General features: G+C 40.2%; 1 protein-coding gene across 3 annotated transcripts in view; it reads right to left on the bottom strand.

Moving 5' to 3' along the window:
• Positions 1-3733: 3733 nt before the first annotated feature.
• The window catches only part of LOC134508377 (transducin-like enhancer protein 4), a 99934-nt gene continuing 82852 nt past the window's right edge, over positions 3734-20815 (bottom strand). For all 3 annotated transcript variants that reach the window (XM_063319919.1, XM_063319917.1, XM_063319920.1), the window contains 12 exons: positions 18130-18249; positions 17515-17568; positions 16708-16860; positions 15343-15475; positions 14911-15104; positions 14643-14719; positions 10632-10881; positions 9300-9547; positions 8254-8401; positions 7509-7659; positions 7110-7186; positions 3734-5447 (listed from right to left, as the gene is read on the bottom strand). In XM_063319919.1, coding sequence (XP_063175989.1) covers positions 5340-5447; positions 7110-7186; positions 7509-7659; positions 8254-8401; positions 9300-9547; positions 10632-10881; positions 14643-14719; positions 14911-15104; positions 15343-15475; positions 16708-16860; positions 17515-17568; positions 18130-18249 — 1713 coding nt within the window. In that variant the 3' untranslated portion in view covers positions 3734-5339. The remainder of the gene's footprint in view (positions 5448-7109; positions 7187-7508; positions 7660-8253; positions 8402-9299; positions 9548-10631; positions 10882-14642; positions 14720-14910; positions 15105-15342; positions 15476-16707; positions 16861-17514; positions 17569-18129; positions 18250-20815) is intronic.

The following is a 20815-nucleotide window of genomic DNA, read 5'->3' on the forward strand; positions in this document are numbered from 1 at the left end:
TTTTTCATGTCAGTAGCACTGTCTAAAAGCTGGCTTTTAATAGCAGCCATATCATTCATCCCAACTTACAGAATTACTGTGGATTGTGCCACAGCACATTTGCTATAAAATTCTTCAGGAATAATGACAATAAAACCAAGACAATTACTCCCCCAAGCACTAGCGTTGGGGTATTTTTTAAAGAACAGATTTGATTGAAAGGTAAAGATTAGCTTTAAATTCCTCCACCCCTTCTTTTATTTGAATATGAAAAGAAGGTGTAATACAGATGCTTACCTTGATATGACATTAAAAGACAGTTTGGGTCAATATAATTACTGTAGAACAGCAGATTTTTTTTAAAATTCCTTAAATATTTGTACTTACTGATTTTACCCTTCAGATGCATTTTAGCATTCTGGGGTAATTGGCTAAGTCCAAACCACAGATGCAGAAGTAACTAGAAGACAGTCCCTCCCTTAGTGTGTATGCTATGCATACAATATCATAGGTTAATCTCCCACAAAGCAAGAAAAAAATGTATTTCTGCAACAACAACATTTCAGAATGTAACCATGTGAGTCAAAGTGACCCCCCAAAAGAGCTTCTTTGCACTTGATGGCAGGTTTATGGATATGTTGTAAATGTCAGACTACACCATTTTTAATAATAAAAAAAGACACTATAATACTGTTTCCTTGTAAGCAGGACAGAAAATCATTTGGTAAGAGTAAGAACATTTATTGGTTTTGACATAAAAATTTCTTGCTGTGAGGTGGAAATGCTGTACTCCAAATACCAGAAGAAACGTGAAATCTCAAGGGTTATGTTCAGTAACTCTTGGTTCAAAAGCAGACGTGGCAGGTGCATTATTTAAGAGCTTGTCAGAGATGATCTTCTACAGCACACTACTCCGGGATTCATCTCCTGCTATGCCTGGGAAGGGGGATTCTCATGTAAATACATGGCAGAACCGGCTGGCTGCACATCAAGACCATACTGCCCAACCCTCTTCAATACCACTGTGGTCACCACAACACGTTAATACCAGAAAAGGCCTTCAGTGCTGAATGCAACTACTCCTCCCACGTAACCCACGTAAGAGCAGTTCTTTGGCTGAGATCTTCAGAGTGCATTTGCTCTGAAAAATTCAAAGCAACATTTTTCTCAGTAGCCATACTTGATGTTCTGAAGCATAGTTCGTATTGCTGTATTCAGTGCTAATTTGGCGCCACAAAGATGTAGTATATTCAATGCAAATGAGAAACAGTTTCGGCCCAAGCTACTGCTTTGAATTTCCTGACTCCTGCACATACAAAAGTTTAAGCATATTTTATTTAACAGCATTTTTTTTTTTGCTTTTCATTCTTTCAGAGCATAAATCCTTGAGTAGAAGTCAGTCACATCAGGTTTCAGTAGGCACGATCACAAATAAACATGCTAGTAGAAAACCAGAAGAGGATCAAAGGACCAAACTGTTCAAAACAAAACAAAAAACTCAATCCAAATGGGTTGATTTCATCCTCTATGCCTACAGCAGTGAGCTAGATTTTCAGCTGTGTAAGCCATTGCTGCCTCCGCACAGACAAGCTCATTTGTGCACAGGATCTGACCTGTGTTTCTGTAGAAGATGCTCCAGACATACGCAGACCTGCATAGCTACCTTCCTGTTTCTCTCACACGCCTATCAACATTTCAGGAAGAATGAATTTCTTATGTGTTTCAGGTGCCAGAGTAAAAACAAACCCAAAATCCAGTTCGAACTATTCCAGTACGGAAGTAAAAATCCCTCATACAGGAAAATCACAGCCTGTAAAGCATATCTTTTTTTATGTAACTGAGTAGCTTAAAAAGAAATAGGAGACAAAAATCACTGTCAGCTAAGAACAAGCCAAAGAAATATAATTTAAAATTGCATAGTTTTAGAAAATACTATTTTGATGGAAAGTGCTCCCCTTAAACATGTCTATACTGGCCAGTCAAAACGGATACGCAGATAAGAAAGAAATGGCTTTTCTAATGTATCATTGCACTAAACTACATTTGAGAGAGGAAGAAAAATACAGAGAAAGCAGTGGCTGTACCTTGAATATGCAGTATGCTGGCCACAGGTTTGTGGCACAAAAAACATCCGTAACAAAACATTTTGCACGAAATTGTGCTCTGCAGTGGCGAGAGAAACTAAAGAATAAAAAAGGAAGGTGACGCTATGTATGCTTAACTGGTAAACAGAAAGTAGCTCTGTAACACCTCTCACTTGCGCTGAGCCCTGAACACGAAAAAAATTAGGATGATTACACATTTAACTGCGGTAATCCTGGATTAAAGCATTTAATTCCTAGACTGTTTACAAGCCATCAATACAAACATTAATAAGCAGATATATGGCAGGCTGCTTTAAAAGTATATTACTTTGCTGTCAAAACTAGCTCTGGTACAAATTCAGTAGTATGCGATATTTCATTCTTTTCAAAGAATGGCTTTATCTTAGGGGTTTTAAGTAATCTCTTATGCCTGAAGTATTACATAAAAATATAACATCCTCTGCAAACATTAAGTAGGTGGTTTCTCTTTTGTTAGCAAATGGAGTACACCCTAGCCTTTTAAATTTTTGAATGCCTTTGAAAATAAAAGGTGTCTCCAACATAATATTTATAACAGGTAAATTATATCTCTTCAGACAAGAGTAACAATTAAGAAAAAGCATCTGTACCATGTTTACCTTTATGAAGGATTACTGTACTAAGTAGCACAGAACCTCAATACCAGTGAAAAGTTACATTATTCTGGGGGACATCTGGAAAACTCTTCACTGGTAACTCTAAGGAAACTGATAGCTCTGAGGGAAACTTGCCTCTAGCCTCTCCTCCATCACTAAATATTACCCAGGCACTCACAATACAGGTGAACGACCTCATCAGCTTAAGCCTTGTATTGGCATTTCAAAAAAACCAACACATTTCTCAGCCTGGCTCCAGGTACCGACAGTCGCCACGGGCTGGCACATCACAGCAGCACAGCCTTCCATGCCCGGGCATTTCCAACATGCACAACATTGCTTTTCAGAAATGGGTTATGGGAGAAAGATTTAATTGTAATTTGCCCTTGGATTTTTTCCATTTCCATTTCTCATGTTATGAATAGCACAGCTCCTCCCATCCCCCCACTTCCCCCCCAATAGTGTATGAATTAATTTCCCCTAGTTCACTTTAACCTGTGTCTTAACTCAACGGAAGCTGGGTTAAATTCTTATCTGAAACCAACTGTAGTCAAGAGAAGCCCTTCCATGGGCAGGACCAGGTTTTAGCTTTGGATGGGGAAACCCAAGTGTGATGCTGCAGTGCAGCACCACTTCCCACGTCCTGCTGAGTTCCGCATACTTCAGCAGGCATGGAATTGTCCTCCAATTTCACTCCCTCCAAGGTATGGGATAATGTAAAGCTTTGTATCAGACCAGAAACTACACAAACGGGAGACGGCAAAGTCTTGTGGCTGCTGCCTCCAAGAGTTCGGAATCACTGCAGTCAGGTAACTTGGGAAACTATGAAAACATTGATTTTGCCAGCTCAGAAGAAACTTTGTGAAACTCTACATTGTCTCTCAGTGACAAAATCACGAGGTATCTGCAGTGGCGTGCTCTGTGACTGAATGCCTGTTGTCCCTACAGACAGTATTCAGCACACAACCAAGATTATCACATACAAAAAGAATCAGGGAGAGGGGGGAAAAAAAGATAGAAAAATGCATCTTAGAAGTTACTTATGTTTAATGCTTAAAAGTCTGAATGCACAAACAATAATCTACCATTATAGAAGTACTGGTGGTCAATACAATGCATTAGAACTATGTACAATGACACAGTTTAGTATCAAAATCTTTCTACAATGTAGAGTATTACGAAACTGTTAATGACATCAAACACTAAGCACTTAAGACACCATTTTTTGCTACCACATTTGGAACTTCAATGAACAGTCCATTTTAACTTGCAGCATCAATCCATTTCTAGTATGAAATTAAGTAATTTTCTACTTATACAATAAGATTTATCTACACGGGTCTTTTGATTTTGATCCATAGCAGCAAAGGCACTGTACATCAGCAGATCCACAGACTTAAAGATTTTTTTTAAAGCATTCAAAAAAAAAAGTCACAGATCATAGTTTAACAGCAACAACAACAACATAAAAAGATAACACGTTGTCTCTGGCACAATGGCTCAGTCTGCGTCCGTTTTAGGGACATCCAATCAAGACTTGGATTGAACTGCTGGCGAACAAAGCAAGTCCTTATCCCAGTGAGAATCCATTCCTTTTTGTATGTCGGAATGAGTACTCTTGTAAATCCTACCTCGGAGGTCATTGCTTTTGTAGTTTGTATATTGGTAGGCATCCATTCTTATTTCAGTGCAGTTTCCAAAGAACATATCAAATATTTTTCATAATCTCTTGTAATTGAAAAATTGCCCAAAGACACATATCCCCATTTTCAAGGAAACATTGCAAAAGTTTCCAGAAGTAACAAAGGTGATTCTTTGAGGCAACTTATTGTACTCTCTACAATATAACAAAGAGAGGTGTTTATATTAAAAAACCTAGCTTGACACCAAAATGCTTTATGTTTATCAACAGAAAAGCATTGAGAACAAATCTGTACACAAGATGCTATATTAACATTGCAAATATATAAATTAGCACATTCTTACTTAAAGTGAATTTAATTTAGATGTGAACTGAATTTGCCATTCATCACAGGCATGTAGAGTACTGGCTACAGTTTGCAATTTCCTAATTTTCCAAGACTGTCTAAAATAGTTAAGATACAGCATCTTCCCACCAAATAATTATACTGTAATAACACTTAGAGGTCTCATCCAAGAACAGGACTAAAAAATATAACAAAGTTTATTTTTTTAAATAGAAACTACAAGTCTATTTAGTGTAACTTTAACTATTTCCTGAACATCCTTCTCCAAGATCCCCAATTTATCCACCTGCAAAAACACAAAGTATACAATGCACGTTTTAAACTAAAGCCGGGCCAGACAGCTTTATTTAGTCAGTTCATTGTTAGAAAGCCTTCTTTAAACAAAATAAATACATTACAGCTATAATACATAATTAAAGAGTCAAGTTCACTGTTAAGTATGCTTATCCCATCTTTTTCCAAGTAGATATCTGACAATTTGGTATCACAAGTTCTTAATGAGCATTCACAAATCAATAGCAAGTTAAGAAGGTAAAAATAAATTCCACAACTGTGATGAGCATTTAAGTTCTCAGTTTAGAAAGAAAGAAAAAAAAAAGGAATATACAGCAAAGTGCTAGGAGAAGGAGTTCTGTCTGCATTCAGATTTGTCTCTAATAAATAACTTCATAGACTGTAGCTTTCTTGTCCCCAGAGCCAGTGACAATGTATTTGTCATCCACAGAGATATCACAGCTCAGCACAGATGAGGATTCTTTGGACTACAAGAAACAAAAAGAAAAATAAAGAAAAAAGAAAATTATGTCTTTCCAGCCCTTCAATCCAGAACGGCTTGAAGATTAATTGGAAGAGTTTATAGAGAGGGTATACACCGAAAGCTCATTTAAATACCAGTACTGTAGTGGCAGCCTTTGTTACAAGACTGTTTCTCCAAACTTGTTCTACCTAAAGTTCTATGGCAATAAAAAACACCAGCAGAAAGTGAATGTTATGGACCTAGAGACAATCCATCAATCAAACAAAAAGCAGTTCTTTCTATACACTTTACAAGCATTGAGCGTTTATTAATATTTTATACATTAGCTTTTGCATAAAAATGCATAAAAAGCCACCTTCTTCTTCTTCTTCCCTTCCTTTTTTGTTATAAACCAGAAATCCGTATGGAGAAGCACTACAAAAGCCCTACCCACCCACAGGTATGAAACAAAGAGACTTCACAGAAGTAACTGCATCTCCTCCTACTATTTCCTCAACACAGAAGACAAAAGCCTTGCATAAAGGAATTTCCAGTATCAGGGACGATGCAAATATAAAAGATACTGTAGTGTAACAGGATGTGCAACAGTGTACAGCAGGTGAATGGAAGACAGGATACACCAGGACGCAGTAGCTCTGTCTCTCCCAGCTTTTCTGCCTTTTTTTGAGATGATGCGTATTGTCACATTTCACTTGCTCTTTTAGTACATGTTTTCTTTACACATCTCCGCATTCTTTTATGTCTGTCTCTGCAAGAGCTAAACACTTACCAATCATGCTGAGTTTTTGCCAAGAAACCTCTGCTGCACTGCACAGGAAGTTTCTTTCTCTACCCCTCATTAAAAAAGCTGCACTGGGGTTTTGAAATCAATTTTAAGGATGATGTGTTCTTGTTAGGATGATTTGGGCTTGGGAGGTGGTTCCAGATCTGAATAGCCTCCACTAAGAAAACTCAGACCTCAGCTTTCTCATGCTGAGGCAAACTGTGCTCTCCCCAAAGGTGGAGACATGGCAGGTATCAGTGCAGGTGAGACCTGACCATTTAAACCTGACCACCAGTTAACTTAATTAAAAAAATTACCAGCCTAGAAGTACCTGTAGGTGAAAGAAGAGGAGGACATGCCAAAAATCCCACTTTCCTTTTCCTGGCCACTGAAGTGCCATTAACATTGGGCACAGAGGGATTAAAGACTACAGAAAGGTTACAACTTCCCATTACACGCCATGGGCCTCCTCCGTAAGGATACAGTCTTCAGCTCAGGCGTCTGCCCCTCCAGTCCACTGACTTTACGCATCTCATCCAAGAAAAATACATCTGTTGAATACGACTTTCACTGTTTTAGCTACATTTTGGACCTTCAGTGAATGCCCACCTAACACCACGACTTGGGTACTGTACTACAGCCAGACGCACAAGAAGGTGAGAAAGGGGGGTATCAAAACCAATTTCAGATTAAAGGGCTACTTTATTTAAAGAGCTAAATTACTCAAATGTTAGAAAGGACAAAAGGGTATCTCTCTTTAATCACAGACAAAGTTTTAAAGGAACACAGTAATTAGCTAAGAATTTCCATTTAAAAACTCCTTAAGCTAATGACAAGACCCTGAGATGTGCAGCTCTACTGCACTGTAATGTATGTGGAAAATAGCTTTTAGGAGATTATTACCTGGAATATACTGGCTCCATAAGGTGTTCTCCAGGCATTAAGAAGATTATCTTTTCCAGTGCTTACAAACCACTTGCCTGCAACAGATTGTTTAAGTGTTATTGTTGCACTTTGTTTTCAAGGAATGCACCTCAAGAAACAGATTAATCATAAAAACAATGCACTCACACGTTAATGGAAAACATACACAAAGAACAGTCACATTTTCGTCTGACTGCACTGTGATATTCAATCACAACATGAGCGGTTGACAGAAAAAAGTAGTCATATAGTATTTTTACAATAATTTTGATACTTAAATTTAACATTAATTTTTAACTACTCCTGTACTTTCACTTAAGGGTAATCTTGAAAGAATTTCTCAGGAGGGAAAACACTGGCACAGAAAGATTTGCTTACCACAGTGAGCAAATTTGAGTGACAAAACACAGCTCTCATGAAGATGCAGCTGATACTTGTCCGGCTTAGTAACATGCAGCACCTCGACGTTACTGTTCTCCATTCCTACTGCCAACCACTCACCAGTTGGACAATAGCCCAGTGAGAAGATCTGGAATTAGCACAGCACATGCTTCAATCAGTAAAGGAATGAGTCTGAGATATTCAAAACTGACTCTTGCTACACTGTTAACACCATGCAAAGACACATTTTGGTCTACTACAGTTTTAAAAACATGATAATCCAATTACTATAGTAATCAAGATAAATTAGTTCATGTAAACAAAGCTCAATTAAAACTGTAATAGCAAAGCAATGAATCAAGCTATAAAAGTTAATGTCCTAGCTTATCTGACAGCATTTAAAAATATTTTTGTAAAATATTTTTGAACAAGAATCTACAGAAACAGGAACAGATTGCACACAGGAACGCTTTAATCTGGCAATTCTTTTATAAAAAGGATTCTCCACTACTCTCGCGGGAGAAGTACTAATCTGTCAAATAGTCATAATCCAGAAAGATGTTTAGCTGCCACGTCAAAAAAAAAAAAAAAAAAAAAAAGGTGTGAGACTAAGTGAAAAATTCTTTGGCATTCTCTTTGAGCCTGCTTTTTTTTCTTCTAAAAAAAAGCAAAAACCAGAAGTGCTTGTTTTAGAAAACCATGACAGATTTTTCTTAACATGCCAAAGTTTCTGAGGTCGAACCTGCGATGTGAAGTCATGTTGCTGTAGCTGTCTCCCTTCTCTGAGATCCCAGGACCTGACTGTGTTGTCCAGACCTCCTGTCCATAGTTTGGTGCCATCATTAGAAATGTCAATACAGCTCGCGCCATCCGTGTGGCCCTGAAATTGCCTGAAAATATTGAAGGAAGATACACACATTCTCACGTTGGAAAGTCAGTTCTGAGCATGTATACAAAATACTTTCTTTTTCTTCCAGTACCTGACACGCAGCCAACCATGTGAGTTTTGTGATGAATTGATGAAGCAATCAGGCCAGACAGCTAAGCACTAATTTGATTTCAAAAAGCACACTTTACGAGTCAGATGCTCTGGGGATCTTTGCTGCTGACTGTGTGATACCCACTATTTGAGTGAAAACACCCCACTCCCCACAAAGGAATGTAGCATGATCGTCAGAATTCAGTTAGTTTAAGAAGAATCTGCAGGTCACCAACAAAGCTGGAAAAAAAAGAGCTGTCTAAATGGGAGCATCAGGGAGTAAATGCCTGCCCTTCCTTGCAGTACTGATATATTGCATATCATAACATACAGTACAGTGAACAGAGAAGCTCTGTGTGACTGGTTCCTAGCTTACTGTACATCAGTGTTGAGCAGCAACCCATACTCCTAAGATGCTAACTTTGCAATGCAGTAATTTACACACTTCTTTACCCAAGACGTATTTGGTGGAGCACCAATTCAAGAGACCGGAGTTATGAGCACAGAGTATTGCATGGACACAAAGAAAACCATCCGTTCAAAGAACCTACGGCAGTGTTAACACCAACTGATCTTAGGAAATTATAGTTACGGGCTGCTCAACAGGCCCGGAATTACAAAACTCTCAAAACCTATAAACAATTATATAGACTTTTGTCAAGGTATTACCACAGCTATTGCCCAGCAATGAAATACTGGAAGCAGCTACGCAGACGCCACGAAGAAAACAGCATACGTACACAGAAGAGTATATAAGGCTGTGTCTAATTAACTCTTCAGAACCCGATGATCCAGTTCTGTCGACCTACCTTACTAAAGTTTGGTTATGCAGATCCCACACTGCAATATTCCCATCGCTACAGCAGGAGAAGCAGACCTTGGAATCGGGGCTGATAGCTAGGGCATAGCAAGCCGGAGCAGAAGATGTCAGCTCTGCCTTGATGCGAGGAGTTGGAGCTGCCAGGTCCCAAATGGATAACGTGCTGGCTTCCCCGCCAACAATCAGGGTGCGGCCGTCAGGGAGCAATCTGCAGGAACGGATGTAGTTATCTCTGTTCTGTGGAGACAGAAGCCATCAAGAGATTACTCATGAGGAAAGGAAAACAGCATTAACATGAGAGCAGAAATCCATAAAAGTATTGTATTCCCTCCTGGTTTTAATGAGCCATTTATACTTATGACAATGATAAAGTGTATTAATGCCAGAAAATTACATGACATTAGGGAAGTACTTAAACTTGATCTACAAAATTCAGTAGTGAGAGATATTTAATCTTAATTAGCATCAGAACGCAAAGACCTGAACCCAGCCCAAAACAATTCAAGATAGCTGTATTCGACAGCTTGTGTAGAAAGTTACATTTTCATACTCTGTTTATTTCAGCACATTAACCTCTCGGCATGGGGGAGTACCAAATTCCCTGCACGCTCCCCGCCCCCCTGTTCCAGTGAGACTTGCTGCCACCATCTAAGAGATGTCAGAGGAAAACATTTGGGCAATTTTCTTCATTTGTGTAGCAACTTGTGTAGCAATTCATTATATGTCTACATGTGCTGCACAGTTCTCATTTTACTGCATCTGTAACAAGAAGCAACATCTTACCAAGAACTGGTAAATGACACGAGAAAAGCTGCTAACAATGGTTCATCTTGTTAGCGCATTCAAATAATTTGTGAATAACACTCAGGGATATTTTTAATTGTCACATTAAGACAGGGCAATGCATTCACACACATACACAGACACAAAATACGTGACACAAGCTTCAAATATTCTCTGAGAATACAGTGGCAAGACAGCAATTTTTAGCATGATAGGATATCAAGCTTTAAGATTGCCAACAAATGTCAAAGTTTATAAACAGTATTTTCTGTGCTGTCTTTGATCTCTCCCCCTACCAATACAATTTTAGGATATTAAAGATGTTTTGATTCATTGTGGGGAAAAACCCACAAGTATGACAAGGAACATACTTCAAACTCAGTTCTAAAAGAAACAACAAAATTACAAATGAAGTATCGAGCTTTGACACCAATGACAGCACTCAGATAGCCACTGTTTTTTGTACCTTAAAGGTATCATTTCAATCTTAACACAACCTGCTATCTTCTTCCACTGTCGTATAAGGCTGTTCACTCACCAGGCAGTCCAGCTGAGAGACAGGGCTCTTGTTGCCAGGGTGGCTGATGTCCCAGACTTTGACGCACCCCTTCCCACCCGTGTACACGTGTCTCGTGGGGTTGCTGATGGTAACTGCACACACAACTTCCCCGTGGTTCAGAGTGTTGATCTGACGGGCATGGCGGGGGATTCCTGGACCGATGAGGGCATCAGGAGGGAAAGGAACCGGCTGCATCTGGCCATCTGCACTTACATGAAATGAGTATGCTCTGAGGGGAAAAAAAATCCAGGTGTGATTTAAGTTTTTCTTCAAGCCTACGTAAGAAAAAGGAATTAAAGGTGTGTTTCCACTGTGGGCATTCAGATTGTGCACTCATCTCCTTTTGCAATCTTTCTAATCATGTGAAGAAGAAATCATTTGTTTGATTTCAATCATAAGAAATCCATAGCACAGCACTCAAAGCATAAACTTAGGTATACTCTTCTTTCAATGTGGAAAGTCAAATACCATCTAACAATCAAATGAGCTTTTACAACTCATGCAATGATGATTTCTGGCACGAGCAAGGACACATGACACTAATCTTAAACTTGGGGCACGGGGAGACCACTGCATGCAGAGAAGGGACGGAAGGTCGGGTCAGGTTCCCCTGGAAGACAGAAACAGTTGGCTGGCTGCTGCAGAGCGTGGCAGGTAGCTGACTGCCAGGGGACATTTGGTTGTTCCTTTCCTGACTGTAATGTGCAAACTTCAGCTGGACTGCTGCCATACTGCCCCGTCCGCACCGCGGGTCCCCCGCCCCTCGCGCGAAACTGCCCAGCACTGCACCTGAGGGTGCAGCGAAACCTCCACCGCCAAGCAGTTAAGCCCTCAAGGCACGGTTGCTCACACGTGACATGACATGACAGACCAGCAAAAATGCACTGGAATTTTCTTCCTTCTTTTGGGCTTGCTGTCTTTTTTCTTTTCTGTTTTTTTTTTTTTCATTTCTTTTTTTATTCCCCCTCTTCCTTTTTTTTTTCTGTGTGTGTGGACCTGACACAACAAATACAAATCCCAATTTCTCTTGCCAGAATCAGGGCTCTCACTGAGAAAGAACGTGTTGTGTGACTGCCAGTTATGCCACTTGTGAATAACCTATCAACAGCTTCATCTCAAAATATTTCCCAGGGAGAACAGTTAGGTTGTGAAATTGTCTTGTTCTGAGATGCTACCTGACATATCACATCTATTACAAGAGCACACACTTTGTGTCCAAGTCCAGAAGAGGGTTCACCCACACAGACCAAGGTATGCTTAACAGAAGGCCTTAATTTCCTTAGACCTAAAAACATCACCGTAGAACTGATGAAAATCCATTGTCACAGTGGTGGGATGAGAAGAGATCATTAAAAAAGTCATTTTATGAGAATACTTAGTAAGATCACTTCCTTAATTGTTGCTTCAAAGTCACTGAAGAAGGCAGTCTTCAGAATTCAGCTACTGAATTTGTTATTTAAGATTCACAGTGCATTAACACTAGAACAATAATTTTCAGTGGGACAAAATGCAACTGCATTTTCACCTTTCTGCCCTGTTCCCAGAGCTTTACAGGCTCTTCTCATCCTGAGCTCTGTTTCTTGTTCTGGCAGGTCTGAGTGACAGATCATATCATCATTCTCCATTTTTTGACATTAAACACGTTCAGGAAAGGGTAGGACACATTTCTGTGGTTGTCAGAAGCAGCAAACTGCCTATATAAGTAGAATCAGGGTTTGATTATCACCGCAGAAATCTGAAATATCTTTCTCATTATCTCCCTAATTCCTGTTTGCTGCAGTAGGGTACTGAAAAAAGCAGACAATGGTCACCTGAAATCTCTAACAAAACAAGTGGAACTTCATTGTCATCTTTTCTGATTTCCGTATGCAGTCACTCTCTGTAGAGCCATGATACTTTTATCAGCCAAAGTGATTTTTAGCATGCTTATGAAGTACACTGGGAACTTATTTAACAATTACAGAAATAAAGCTTAGATCTGGAGTGACCTGTGACTACATTATTCTCACTCCATTCATTACTCCATACCAGCACATGTACTTAAACTGTTGCTTTGTTGCTTGGTTTGGTTTTGTGATGGCTGACTGGTTGGGGTTTTTTTTCACTCTGAGAACTAACACCACATGTTGCTTATTTGAAGTACTCTAAATATCTTACAAATATCTGACACTATAAACACCTGGCGAGCACTTTTTTCTTCTTTTCACATTAACTACCTTTTCTACTTATACACTGTACAATCCTCAGCGTTTTGATATATCTCCAAAGTGAAATTAGAGGTATTAGGGGCCAGATCCCTGATGTGCCACACGCTGCCTGCTCCATTTCAACACTCAACAGCGCGGGGAATTTACACAACTTTCGCTCTAAGGGAAAAGGAAGAGTAAACGAGAAAGCAACAATCCTGAATGATAGCTGTGAAAAGTACCGCACTTAAGATGAAGAAAAATCAATGCAATCACGCTAAAACAACCACAGATTTCAAAGGTTTCAGGCCCTGCGGCAGACAAATGACAGTTACATTTAAATGTTTAAAACAGTCATCAATACATCAATAACACTCAAAAGCCTTGGAGATGCACCGGAATCGAACCAGTTTGATTTCAGTTTGCCTGATGTTTTATTCCCCCCATCTCTAACACAGGTGAGATGTGAGCAGGGAGGTCTCCGCACCCCCAGTATTGCCATTTCTCACACCACAGCAAGCAAAGCCTGGTAAAGCCAGTCACGCTTCCTTCCGGGCGACCGACTCCACCAGGGATGAGTTTGAACCCAGCAAACATTTGAACATCATGACAAGACGTCTTCAAGTGCTCATTGCAGGTGCAGGATGAAGATCTGTGCCCCACAAATTTTTTTAATGCAAGCAGCTGGTCCAGAAGCTGCTGCACACCAATTTCCCTACTCGCCTTACGCAGCCACCGAACTGGGCAGCGCAACCAGCAGAAAAGTCAACCTGAGGTGCTAACTAGCGTGTAACATCTGAGAGACCTGGCCATGGTTTACGATTTGTGTGACACATATGGACAAGAGGAGTGACAGGCACTAGGACTGATTGCTCGTCACCACGATATGTTATGAATCCTGCATCTCGACAAGCTCACTGGCAGGTAGGTGTGTCCACATTTACTCACACGCATGCAAGTTTGTGACCACCCCCCAGTCAATCCTCCACAAACACTTTCATACGTACAAGACCGAGAGAAGGAATGGCACGAACATCCCCTGCCCTTCAAACTCTCCAATATTAGCTGGTCACAGTTTCCCACAAGTGTCACGCAAGAAGTGGTCATGGAGGACCCTTACATAAAATCTGGATCAATATGGTTTGCATCACTGTTTTATTTTTTCCCCTCTCTAACTCAAGAGGGATGTGAGCAAAGAGTTCTTCTTAGGTGTGTAATTCTTTTTCCAAGGCTCACAACAAACGAAGTCTGGTAGAGCAGGTCACCTTTTACAGTCAGTTCCATCAAGGATGAATTTGAATGTTATGATGCAATAATTCTTTCCAGTATTTTCAATCAAACAAAACATTTCAGTGTTCCTTTCTCTGCACACTGCTTGCTGTTTATAGCAGCTGATAAGTTTGCAAGTAATTGCAAGGCTTTTGTGAACAAATAAATCATTTTTGAAAACTGAGGGGCACAGTATAGTAGAGATGGAAAGCCAAGATCCCATTCCACTTTGCCTTTCCATATAAGAGCAACCAGTCAGATTCAGCAAGTAACACCTTGAAGTTCAGCTCCTTTTTCCATTTATTTCTGTCTCCTTTACTCTATATCAACCAGTCCTTGTCGGCTGCTATTAGTCTTCAAAATAAATTTGCAAATGCAACTTTAAGATTAAACAGTGTTTCTCCTGCCCTTCCCAAATAGTTGTATTTATTTCTATTCACACAATAGTTTTCAGTAACTAAGGGGAACTCCAACCAGCAAGGGAACACAACTTCAAGAGATGACTGACTTTTAAAGTTGAATATTTGCTACTCACGGTTTTCCTCCTGGGATGCCTGTGAGATTGGGAGGGATGCCTGGGACTCGCATGTGATGATGTGGATCAAAACCAACCTATAGTTTTTCCCCAAGCAAAACAAAAAGGTGTATTAAAGACGGAGTTAGGCAAAGGAAGACTGTTTAATTCATGTTTTCCAATAGCATACCCCCCATATTACAAAGAGACTGAGCTACATTTAACCCTGCAGGTCTTACATCTGATAGACACTGTCTCAACACTGAACGCACTAGCAGCAAACACTTACCACCGGAGATCTCCCATAAGCCGCCGCTGCTGCTGCTGCTGCAGCTGCTGCACTCATTTGAGGGGAAATATTGTGCAGACCGGCGTAGGCAGCTCCAGGGCTGGTCAACTCCCCGTTCATACCAGCATGTGGCACAATCCCAAACGGAGTAGGATAAGGACACGGTACTGCCATAGGTGTCCTTAAACCTGAAGCTATTGAGGGGAAAAAAAGAGCGAAGTCACACAGCCAGCCCAGACCCATCAGGTGAAATATGATTCTGGCGAACAGTAAAATATATCTCTCTCCACACTGTATTAGAGTGCTGAAGAACCAGCTCAGCATACAGTTTAATAGGCTGTAATATACTGCCTCATCACTGTAGATTTAAAGATAGCCTGGCTAGGGACAAATGGCCATGGTTTCACACCATTGACGTATACAGACACTAACCTAGTGGGTCCACACCTGGGGGTTTGCCAGGCACTGGCCTCAGTCCGGGAGTGGAGTTGCTGCCTGGAGTTGGGGCATCAGTCCGTGGAGTTGGGGTATTTGATTTAGACACAGGAGTGGTAGATTTCTCATTCTAATCACCAAAAAGGAAAAAAGGAAGACAGTTTGTTAGTTATTTTATTTTAGGTAGTGGTTGGAAAGAGCGCCAACGACAACCAGAGTGTGTGTGATTAGTGATATTTAGCTGTCGGGTTTTGGTTTCAACGTTCCCTGGCAATGAAGAGAAGCTGCAGAGACACTGAAAAAGACACAATGGCTCGGGGAATTAACTACAGCCTTCACAGCTTTCCTCATTGGGGGCATCCGTATGATTCAGAATGAGGTCAATGACTGAAAATCATTGCCTTCTGACAATTACATTGGCAGCATATGTGAAATCTGTTGGTAGTCTCACTCAGCTCATGGTGGACCCGCTCCAATTACTTCTATGAGTTTCTGTGAGAGGCCACTGCTGGGTGGACACCAGGAGAAGAAAAAACCCCCACAACTGACCAACAACTCATGCCCAACGTGGTGCTGGAAACACAGGGTGGAAACAGTGATGGGTATAAAGTCAGGAACTGTACAGTGCCACTGTTGTGACAAGCTTGTTCATCTGGCAAACCACATCACCTTTCCTGAGCATGACATTTCACTTTAAGCTTTCTTTTTTTTTTTCATTTCTTTAAATAATCGTGTACCCTGACTTGTGAAGAACTGAAAGGGGAGTTACTGTGCAGGTCAGGAAGGTGATTAACTGTGGTCACAAAGAGGAAAGGAAAGAACACCCCTGGACTTGCAGGCAGCTCTTTTTCTTTTTGCATTGTGATTTGTGATGCAAGTCAAGGAAGGCTCTTGTAAATGACAGATTACTTTTTAGATAGAAAATAAAAATTATTGTTGTTGTATATGGCCTGGTAATTCAAACAAAGCTAACAACCAAATCACATCCAAGCAGGGAACTGAATTTGCTATAAACCACAGCACAGGAAAACAGCTCAAGGAGCCCCTGTGTACTTTTATTTATTCTCAGAATGACAGTTTTTCATATGGGGGAGGAGAAAAACATCTCTCGGCACAGCACATCTATCACCTACCCTCACCACCGGTGAAAATAACCTCTTCCTATGCCCAAAAAAAGGCTGTGGACTTTCTCCTTACTATTTTATTAAACTCCCTTGAAGAGATAAATTAAACGAATTTTAAATTGATGCTTCATAGGTCTTTACTGATAGCTGTGGAAACACAAATTGTGTCCAGACAGAAAGCCAGTAAGTACTTGCTTCAGCATATGATCACGGGTCAGGTGCATTTTGAAACACTTACAAGGCTAAGTTCTTTGGATTTGGAGGAAGGAGTACTGCTGGAGGACGCAATAGACGCCGGACTAATCGGTGCATCTTTCTTCAGCAGTCGAGTCTTGTCCAAGCCATTCTCCCGTGGAGAGTGTGCTGGGCTCCCCCGGGGAGAGGAAGGATCCTAAATATCAGCAACGTGGATTAGTATAAAAACTCCATACTAGACACTAGTGGTTGTCTTGACTAATTCTCAGTTATGAATGAAGATCTGTCATAAAAAGTGACATCTTACTTCAGTTCTTAATTGATTTAGCTGATAAAACTGTAAAATTGAGATGGACAACGAAAGATAAAGTTTTTTTTCCCCAAAAAAGGAAAGCCTTAAAATTTGATGCCATTAACCATGAAAAATAATGTTAAAAATCCATGGATATTGAAATAAGCAATTAAATCTCATTTGTCAGGTGACAGATTGAAAAGGTTTGAGGCACTTGGCTGACCTGATAAAGTTCACAAATGAAGTCATGGCCAGAGTGAACCAGAAAACAGATACCATTACAAGCTGCACCCTATCTGCTGTGCTGGGCTGGCTTCAAATATTTCAAGCAGACTTTTGGTTCATACAAGAAACAAAAACGTCCTTTGTAGAAGTAAGTGTTAGAGATCTGATTTGCATTCTAAAGAAAGATGACCTGACTGGATTCCCTCAGGCATCTCAAGCTCCTTTATGGAGGCAAAGGCTGTAATCTTATTCATATACCCAATATGCACAGAAACCACTGAAGACACCCCCCACGCACACACTGTAAGGTAGAAAGAACACCACTGTGTATACCTCATTGGAAACATCAACTACCAAGTTGTCATCGCTCTTTTCGCCATCGCTGTCCTGCAATGACAAGTCACAATGTGTTAGAAACTTTCATTTAATATCCCCATGTCTCTTAAATACTAAGAAACAATAAAGCAATGAAATGCAAGGCTGCTCAAACTATGCAAAACAGCATGAACTTTTACCAAACTTTATGTTGTAAGACAATTATAATATTTAAGTCACCTATAGGGCTTCTGCTTAACAGGCTGTCACAGCTGTAGCATTCTTCCAAGTTTTCACATTGGTGAACAAGGACACAGGATGAAAATCCTCATCCAAAGTTGCACTGCACTGAGAAGCGGAGCCAAGCTAGAGTCCAGATCCAGCAAGTCCCAGCCTACCTAATGCTCAGTCCTCCTGTCACACACCTTCCAGGTGCTCTGTATTTATATTGTTAAAAACCCTATCAATCCTACACTCTGAAACCTTCCACCCAGCACAGACATTAGAGGCAGGCAGTACGAACCTGTTAAAAATGTGATCCTCAATTTTAAAATTAGTTATGCAGCAGGAATCAGGTGAAATTACAGAGGAACACTTAAGTTCAGCAATGCGCAAAGTAGTCAATATACTCACGTAACGAGCTGCTATCTCCTTCTCTTCTGTTTTCTGTTTTTTACTCTCTGAGGAATAATCTGTTGAATTTCTGTGCTTTTCTGCTGTTCTGAAACTGGCTGAGGGAGATACCGAAGAGCTCTGCAGTCAGAAAAGAGATGAAGAAAACATCATCAGATGCTCATTCGGAACAGTGGTTCATTTGTCACTATCCCTCAATACAACTTAACCCAACAATACGATTTGGAGTTGTTCTTACAGATAGCACTTTGGGTTTTAATCGGCGATAGCTACTCAGCAAGTGTCTTGTATTAAAATTGCGCAATGCATTGCAAGACACAGATAAAGGCGATCAGCCGACAGATCATAGCTGCTACTGCAGTGTCAACGGGAGGAATGTAGAGCTACTTTGGACCATTTTGTGAATACATTTTGTGCATTGGCCTGGTTTTGGCTTGCTTCCTTTACAAATATACAGGGTTAAATCAATACTCCCAGAAGAGCGCGTGTGTGTGTGTGTTTGCCTGTGTAAACCAAGAGGAACAAGGTGGCTCAAGGTAAGTCACACTTCAGCAAAGGTTTGAATGAAGATTTCTAGCAAATAAAGAAGCAAGCTTCTGAACAGTCTTGAAACAGGAAGGAACAGGGGAAAATACCTCAACTCATTTTATTTTGGCGCCTTTTACAACTACAGGCTGTGCCTGCAGTAGACGGAAACACAACACAGTGCCATTCTGCAGCCCTCGCTAATGATCATTAAAGAGCACACGTACAGGACAGGAGAGACAGGAAGGTAGTATGTACTTTATACACTGTCATCCAACAATTCTGCTCTACTCCTTTAAACAAGGCACGCAACATTTATCAACTCCTACCATATTTCCAAAGCTTGATGGAGCCTGTATCTTGGTACACAAAAAAGGAAGTAATGAAAGATGCAAAGTTCCCTCTGGGATTGATTTTAGCAGCAGCAGCAGCTTTTGGCCCTAATTCAAGAAAGCATTTAAGCATGCGCTAAACTTTATCTCACACTGAAGTCAATGGCTGAACGTACATAAGTAAGGATGTGTTCAGGCATTTTGCAGAATTGGAGCTGACAGGAATGAAGATTAAAGTAATTCTCAGTTGAAACCCTGCTGACTGTTTCCATCTCTCTGTCCTCCTTATATAAAGGGGTGGGAGGAACAACAACCAAAGAAGCCCTTACTGCTGGATTTTAGATCCTCACATTCATCCAGAAACACTAGTTTTGGCGTTTCTTTCTCCACGCATTATGGACAGCTGTTGTTCTGCTTAAAACCGTACAACACAGCGATTTGGTTTTGGGGTTTTCAGCGCACACCTCCCCAGGTTTACTTTACAGCCGCTACCAGGAACACAAACCAAGAAATTAACATTTACATTGTGCAACTTCTGTTCAATTGCTATTACCGAATTTCTTCTATTCCTTAACTTATTACACAACAAACTTCTGGTAAGGATTAAGAACACTTAACCACAGAAGTTGTCGCTGTGGTTGTCGCCCAAGTCACATGAGACATCATTTCTCCCTGCTGGGACATCAGGTCCTCCTCTCCACTTCTCTAAAATTTCCAGGTTTTGACAACAGCAGCTCAGATTAATGAGTGGTGGAATTTGTAAAAACCTTCCATCTTTTTGACTGGTAATTGTTAATTACCCTCTAAGTACACTGAGTGGAAATAAAAACTTTAGGACAAAGCTAGTGCTGAACACAGCCTGTGTCTTTTCCATTTGCCTGCCTGCCTTCCTCTCTCTCCCTGACAGTATAAAACAGGTAGACAAGGATTTCCCACCCTGAGCAAACACACGTTAAAATACGTTCACTGATTTAGCTTTAAAGCAGATCGTTAATCAACTATTATAGTAAATGACACAAACTAACAATGTTATTTTTTGCTTTGATAAGACAACACACGTTAAGACATTGGAGACAGTAGGGGCAGTAGGCAGAGAAGCCCTTAAAATAACGGCCAAGTAGAAATGCAACATTAAACGAACTGATGGCTTGAAAAATGTATTTGTTTACTGCAATGATATAGCATAGTCTTTTGCAAAAGATTTTAATAGTAAGCTCCTATTACATTTATATTCATTTACAATTTGGGAGGCAGTAGCTTGTAATGTGAATTCAATTCATTATTTCTCAGCTTCACCCTATAGAAAGCAATTTGCTTTAAAACGAAGAAAAATAATCACCAGTAAACTACAAATTAGAGTGGTGTCTAAAGAATTAAAGTAAACTACTGCACTTATTTAAATAGAAATATTTATTTTCATAAATTTGAAACCATATAGTTTCATTTTTCACAATCTAGTTAGCTATGTGCTATAGATACCATTTTAATCTTTGATTTCACTGCTTAATAAAGTAATAAATTAAAGCTCCCTACTAGAATGAAAAAGAAGATAATTATCACTAGCACATAAAGGATGAGTACCACATTGGGCGTTCGAAGATGGATCAGACCTAATACCAAGATGAAAAGATCTTGCTGCGGTATTGCACCCTACATTAGCAGAAAGACGGTGACAACTCACCTATTGACAGCAGGCAGAATCTCATTTCCCAGTCTGAAATTTGGCCAGCCTACTAAGACTAACATTTTGCCTCAAGAGTCTATTGCTACAGAACAAATCTAAACGTTCTCAGTTTTACCTGTCCTACCCCTTTCCTTTCAGTACCCCT

The sequence above is a fragment of the Chroicocephalus ridibundus genome, chromosome Z (assembly GCF_963924245.1).
Source record: "Chroicocephalus ridibundus chromosome Z, bChrRid1.1, whole genome shotgun sequence".
NCBI classification, from domain to species: domain Eukaryota; kingdom Metazoa; phylum Chordata; class Aves; order Charadriiformes; family Laridae; genus Chroicocephalus; species Chroicocephalus ridibundus.